This window comes from Dipteris shenzhenensis, chromosome 2, assembly GCF_047967505.1.
Source record: "Dipteris shenzhenensis isolate YYH24624 ecotype China chromosome 2, Dip_SZ_1.0, whole genome shotgun sequence".
Lineage (NCBI taxonomy): Eukaryota > Viridiplantae > Streptophyta > Polypodiopsida > Gleicheniales > Dipteridaceae > Dipteris > Dipteris shenzhenensis.
Window position 1 is genome coordinate 37,888,668 of NC_141597.1, and position 7,540 is coordinate 37,896,207.

Genomic DNA, 7,540 nt, shown 5'->3' on the forward strand with positions numbered 1-7,540 from the left:
AGAAGTAGTGCTAGCTACTCTTTTTTATACTTAAAGCCACTGGCTTGGCTTCATGCCTCTCTTGTATATACACTCCTCTTATTTTTTATACTTGAAGCCACAGGACATGGCTTGGCTTCGTGCTATATGTACATACAAGCACTTTTTGAGCTATGAATTAATATACACTCTTTTTATTTTTTTGGCTTTCAATTTTCTTGTGCAACATTCTATTAATTAATGCCTTATGAACTAAACATTTTGGAGTTGTAATGTTTTATTCGAAATTGTAATCTTCAGCTATAGACACACTTGCAAGAGTGCTAATTAAAATGCGGTCGGCTGTAAGAATTGAATTACACAATGTGGAAATGGGATTCCTGTAACTACATAGCATACACAACATACATAGCATTCTATTCAAGCACACAAAGTTATGCTTTTATTAACAAAAAATATTCTGTAGAGCGTGTATCAGAGCATCTATGTACGCGTCTCTCTGTTCAAGAGGGCATCTATTTGCGTATCTATAGACACGTCTATATATACGTCTTTCTATTTTTTTTAATTTTTTAGCAGAGCATCTATTTATGCATCTATAGGCGCATCTACCTATTATATAGACATACCTTTAGATGTGCCAATAGACGTGCAAATAGACGCATCCATAAGTTTGTTTTTAAGTTATGGAAACGCGTCTATGTGCGTGTCTATAGGTGCTTTGTCTTGTTGTGTAACATATCAAGAAATATGGTCCATAACACTCATACCTCTCATAGTCAGAGTTTTTGTAGATGTTATGATAACCCAAGCATGTACTTGGTGGCTTTTAGAACTACCTCGTAGTAGTTCTTATGCACTCAGTGGCCCTGAGTATGACACTTTTAAAAAATAGAAAAAATGGTACCATGTGACTTTAAGAAAGTGTCAACAAATCTACAATACCCCGGTTGAATGATAGGCCACAACTTGAGCACTTGTCCACTTTTAAGAGAACAGAGGGTTATGTACTAACGGGGTAGGGGGCATGGAACAAAAAGATATGGTTGTTTGAACTGCATAGCCTGCAACATTTTCTTATAGAAATCCATGTGCAACATTGCCTCCTTAACTTATTCCTCTTCATATTTACAATTTAACTACCATAGAAAAACAAACAGTTAGCAATTTGGAATCATCATTCCTAACTGCCCATTTATTGTTACCAATTACTGGCAAAAAGCATTGAATAAACAATACATGTTAGAACATTATTGATTCATGATTATTATCTTGCAAGTTTCAAGTTTGATCTTTAACTCCTCATCGTTGGTCCGTTTCCATCACCTCTTCGGTATAAGGCACCTAGAAGATTGTAAATCGTGAATTGTCGTCTCCATTAGATGTTGGTTTGTAGTGTTCCATTGGCAAACACCTTTACAAAAGGCAATCCCAATCGTATGGTTTGTTGAGAAGATTGTAAATCATGAATTGTCTTCTCCATTAGATGTTGGTTTGTAGTGTTCCAAGGCAAACCCCTTTACAAAGGCAATCCCAATCGTAAGGTTTGTTGAACGTTCCTTGGTATACTTTATAGTGGATCAAGACTAGTTTCTTAAGACTCAAGAATGAATCTAATGAGCCTTCATCTTGTTGGTAGACTTTGGAACTCACACTCAAACACAGAAAGCCATTGCGAGAGAGAGAGAGAGATGCTCCCTCTTTTGTTTTATTGAGAGAGAGAGAGAGAGAGAGTTGTTTTCTCCACATGCCGGACTCTGGAGTAAGTGGTAATGACATGTTGGGAAAAGGGTTTTCGTGGGAAAAACAAATTTCCGGCGTTGAATGTCATGTGCCAAGGAGCTACCCTCGGGCAGTAATGGCAACAGGATAGCCGTGGAGAGGCCGAGGCAACGGATCGATGGTTGTAGGCTCTTGCCAGTCGACCGTCTTCCAGTCGAACCGCTTCACCAGATGATACACAAACACCGAGATCACCAACCTCGCAAAGTCTGCCCCGGGACATACATGCGGACCTCCCCCAAACGGAATGTAACTGAAGGGCGTTGAAGATCGCTTCTCAAACCTCGATGGATCGAACTTTTGCGGATCCGGGAAGTATTCTGCATTCATGTGCGTTGCTGCTATGCTGAAGTAAACCTGCAACCACCAAACACTACGTCAGCAGCAGCAGCAGCTCAGCTACACTAAAAATCGCGGTGCCGTGATTCCAACGAGGAACCGCTCTAAGGAATACTCTTGGTTTGGAGCTTTGGCTTGAACTGGAACGCCGAATTTGATGTTTATGGGTGATTCCTACGAACAATGGGTCACAGAATCTAGTTTTGGTTTGCTTTCGTTGTAACGAACGCAGACCTCTGACGTTTTTGACTGAGATTTGGAACGCGGAACCGAACGAAGAATTTCTCTTGACATCGCTGTGGATGCATTCACGCCGGTATACAGTTATATATCTTGCTTCATCACAGCTGAATTATGGGATTCTTCAGCCATGATCAGCTGCTTAGATTGATTCTACGCTGGAACGATACGAACACCGCTACCCACTTCACGATCACTTGCATGCCATTGCCGCTTAGAATCGATAGAACCACTACCTCCCTCACAGAATCAATTGAACCACTACCTTAGCATGATTCTGTGCGGCTATGGTGACCTGCCATCCTGAGGAAGAGATTCGATCGCTTCGGTGGGGCAATGACATGCAATGCTGGGATGCGTCGTTCAGTATAGCGGATGAATCGCTTCCGGTTACCATGACATTGCGACATTTTCTCCCGCAAAAACGGTTGCAAAGTGTCGAAAATCTTGCAACGATTTCTACTACAGAGAAATTGCTCACCTTCCAGCCCCTTGGAATGGAGTAGCCTTCGAAGCTCAGATCCTCCATGGCGTCTCTGAATCCACCCGGAGCCGCAGGCTTCAAACGCAACGTCTCCTGGATAGCTCTCCATGTGTATTCCATCTTGAGCACGTCCTCCCAGCGCAGCCTCTTGCCAGGTGATTTTTCCACTAGCGCAGCTATCTCTGCTTGCTCTGCAGTCCAGAATCCAACAAGCCCAGGCAAAACTCTATCTTCTTAGTTCGATTGCTACAACAGTCCTTCGATTGCTATTTTGCGACGGAAATTCTTACGTCTTACCTTTGGCTACTCGATCGTAACACTCGCGATTCTCGGCTAAGTATTTGCAAAGAAAGGTGAGAGTCATTGTGGTGGAGTCGTGCCCCGCGAACAGCAGGAAAATCACCACATCCACAACTTCCTTGTGACTCAATGAATCTCCGTTATCGTCCTTCGCCTTGAGCATCAAACTCACCAAGTCTTTCTCTACTATAAACTGTTCATTATCGCCGCCGATCATGATCCTCCTCCTGTTTTGCTCGATCACTCGACCGAATTCTCGTTCCAACTTAGCCCTCGCAACCTTCGCCCTCCGATACCGCGTTCCCGGAAGGTCGATCGGAAGTCGCACTAGCCCTCCGGAGAATTTATCAAACTCTTCCAGGAGCTGCGCTCCCAGCGCCTCATCCACCAGTTGCCCTACAAAGACACTCAATGCGACGGTGAAGGTATGCATACTCGCCAGAGGAAATACCTTCACGCGATCCTTACCGTCCCACTGCTCTTCAAAGTGCTTCTGGGTCATCTCGTCGATCTTGTCCACAACGTTCCGAATTGCTTCCGGATACAGACAACTCCCCATGAGCTGCCTCAATCGTTTGTGCTCAGCCCCGTGCTTTGCTACCGGGCTGGACTCGCCTAGGAGTTTGATCATGGAGGAAGGCCAAGCGTTTCTCAGAAGGAGCTTGTGTTCGTTGGAGAAGATGAACTTGTTACCTGGAGCCCCAATGAGCGCGATGGTGGGGTGCGTAAGCAACGATGTCTTGAATACGCTTCCATGTTCTGCCACTCTTTGGTCGATGAAACGCGTAGGTTGGGTGGATGTACGTGCTCGAATCAATTCCAGAGTCTCGCCGATGAAGGGAAGGCCTAAGCGCCCGGGCGGAAGATTGCGATTGCGCTTCTTTCTCCCGCATGTCGAGTTATAAGAGCGTGCAGAAATCAATAACGCTGCGCCGAACGCCGATGCAACAGCTATGGCGATGACAATCAGAAGATACTGCTCCATCTCTAGACACTGTCCGACACACAAACAGAAATTGTTGATTCACAGCTTCCACCAATGTATTCTGGCTAGCGCATCACTTTTCGACGTGTCGTTCTTCCAATTTAGAATAGATTCGCTTCTGTATAATTCAAGGCCTACACGTTCGTCAAACGGCAAAACTCAAACACGGACTTCACATACATCGAACAATAATCACAGCTCCGAGCTGCAGGACGCATCATTGTCTTTACTTTATTCTGACTATCTACATCTAGGTAGTAGGGAGTGAGCATATTCTTCTCCGACATTCTGATCAGACTCACCCGATCAAACAGAGAAACTGCAACCTGGAAGTGCAAATTGAATCCTGCAAGGCTAATTACCCGACCACACAAATGGAAAACGCAGAAAGTTCCCAAGTCGCAGCAGGCTCCAGCTGGCTCCCCTCGACCAGCTCCGTCTCAGTCCTACTTGAGTCTAGGATGATCATCCATCCGCTTGTCATTATCTACGTTAGATCAGCAGCATCTCAGTTGGCGTAGATGGGCATCTTCTGTGAAGCGTATTAAAATCTTGAGCGGCAAAAAGATGCTTCCGTTTGTGCAGGCTATAATTCGTGGCTGAGTCTTTGTCTTGTCGCTGTGGCGTTTGACCTGCTCCTGCGGCGTTTGACCTGCTCGAGGTGCCTTGCGTCCAAATTCGAATGCATCGAGCAAGCATGATAGGAACCCTGTTCTCCTTGATGTCTTGTGAACTGAAATTTCTAAGGGTGTTCCCTCAAGCCTCAACTTAAACTTGTGTGACTACGCTTACGCAAAAGAACGTTACTGGGTAGAGTTGAAACGTTATGCAAGGATTTACAGAAAATTTTAAAACTGTAGACTACTCTACCGTTGACAGTATTCACCGTTTTGATCAAGAGTGGGGCTCCGCCTTCCATAAACCGAGCAGGTCAATGCAGCATCTCTCGCGATCTATGGTGAGAGGTCAATGCTGCATCTCCGCCTCCCATAATCTGAGCACGTCAATGCAGCATCTCTAGCGATCTATGGCACTCCTATTACTACGCACATAAAGCCACTCGAGTGCTGAGATAACAAGGTGAATGATATTCAATCATTCATAAGGCCTGCAGAAGATCTAAAAAGTATACAAAAAGGAATCCATACAAATGGTGTGAAGGAAGAGGAGAGAGAGAGAGAGAGTTTTTTACTTCGTAGCAACAATGCCAAGATGCACACAGTAGGCGTATCCAAAGTCGACCACAAGGATCGAACACACACACACAACGACACGAACCAGAGCCTTAACCACCAAGACCCACGTGGGTTTTACAAAACTTGATGGGGAAGGATGGCTTATACACGTTTGAGAGAGAGAGAACGGGGGGTGTGGGAGAAAAACTGGAGATTATGTGTAAGAAGACTTGAGGAGATAAAGAAGGGAAGAGAGAGAGAGAGGTGAGAGAGAGAGAGAAAGTCAACCACTTTAAAGTCTTGCATTCAAGTCTAATGAAAAGAGCCAATAGGAAAAATGCACTTCCAAAAATTCAAGAAATGCCTAATTTCTGAGGGCAGACCAAAAACATCAAGCAATGATAGCTACAATGAAGAATTATGTTGCTTTGCAATACTTTGGGGATTAAATTTTCTCCCCGGTAAAAACAAAAAATTTATTCAGAAAAGGTAATAGGAAACGACCTCCTACATACCCAAGGCAACCTATAAAAGGTTCCTATCATAATCATACACGTTGATTTTCTACAAATCTAAGGGTCAAAACCTTATAGAGCTTTTTCAAGCTTTTCTTAAACCTGGAGCATAAATCGCCCCATAATAGAGCAGGTGTCGACCTTAAGCAGCCTTAGCCTATTCCTCTGTAGGATTTTGCGACTACTTAAGCGCTGCTTTGAATTTTCGTAATGTAAACAGATAGCTACATATAATACCTAGGAGTTGAGTTGGCGTAGAATGCGTGAACAGTAGCAGAATTCTTCACCACATGAGTGGCAACTGGCTCTTTCATCACAAACTTTCGACTATGATCCTCAGAATCGACTGTAGAAGTGGTTTCAAGTGCCAATAATTTGCAAGGAAGCATGTAAGCGCTACTTATAACATGTGGAGACGAGGAGGACACCATCAGAAGCTGATCCATATATCGCCTCACCTTGGTTATATCCTTGGAATTGATCGATTTGAAGCTTCTTGCAGATTCCTCTTCCATGGAAATTTCATATATTGTTGTTGGATTGATGTCGTTGCCCATAGTACTTCTTGCAATAGTCTCTTTCATAATGCTCAAACTTGTAATAGTACTTGTATTGTATGTTTGACGTGTTGTTTGAAACATTTTCTCTTCCTTGAAATTTTCCTCTATGAAAATGATTTCCTCTTGGACACTAATGTTGATGTTGATAATGTTGCTGATGTTGCTACTACTAATGATGCTATTTTTTATGTTGAACTCCATCTCTTTAAGATGTTCAATCTATGCAATCTACCAAGTTTGTTTGAGGGTGTAAATGCTTACTCATTGGATTTTCCTTTTCTTGCTTGAATGGATGAGGTCCTCAGTTCCTCACCAAGTAACATTGACTATATTTCTTTAAGTGATACATTCTCATATCCTTCACCTAGTCCATTGAGGATGACTTGAACTATCTCTAGGGGCTTCATAGTCTCTCATGTGACTACAAGTTGATTGTTGATGTCTTTAATGATTCTAAGTACATAGGCATGATCGCATTCATTGCTATTGCAAAAACTTTGCGGGCTCACAATTTCTCTTGATATGATTGCAAGTTGATAGATGATGTCTTTGATTTTGAGTACATAGCCATGATCATAGTTTCTCTTGATATAATTGTAAGTTGATTATTGATGTCTTTGATTCTGAGTACATAGGCATGACAATATTCACTGTTGTTGCAAAAAGATTGATATAGTTTCTAAGTGTGAGAATTCTATATGTGTTTTTGGAATCATAAAGAGTTAAGAACATATCCCGTGTTGCTTTAGATGTCTTCATTGTGTTTAGTTGTCCAAGCTTGACATCTTGAATAGTTTTCATGATCAAGCGATGTGCATACTTGTCTTCCTTATCCCACTCTTCCCATACTCTTGAATTGGTAGGATCTAATGTAGGGTCACCATATGGTCTAGGTTATAGACCCATCTACATCCTTACACTTATAAATCTTATAGAACAAGTATGGCCTCCATATTCCAATACTTCCAAGTACCATATATGGAGTTGTCTAGCTTAGTAGATGTCTCTACATTGAGGTTGCTAAAGGTAAAAATGATGCAAAAAGCACTCAAAGCTTTTGTGACAATGCTAGTTGTTTCAACTAGCATCTACTTTCCTAGTGAAGATAGAGATTACAATGCAATCTAATCTATTATTACAAGGCTTAATATGGAAAAAGATGCCAAAAATAGGCTAGAAGG

The 7,540-nt window shown here is 42.5% G+C and overlaps 1 protein-coding gene across 1 annotated transcript; it reads right to left on the bottom strand.

Moving 5' to 3' along the window:
- Positions 1-1,821: 1,821 nt before the first annotated feature.
- Positions 1,822-6,356, bottom strand: LOC147904718 (cytochrome P450 716B1-like). Its single transcript, XM_087392153.1, has 5 exons — positions 6,037-6,356; positions 4,412-4,463; positions 3,122-4,118; positions 2,822-3,015; positions 1,822-2,118 (listed from the first exon to the last, which is right to left on the bottom strand). Exons 1-5 carry the CDS (start codon positions 6,354-6,356, stop codon positions 1,822-1,824), a joined length of 1,860 nt encoding a protein of 619 aa, XP_087248279.1.
- Positions 6,357-7,540: the final 1,184 nt, after the last annotated feature.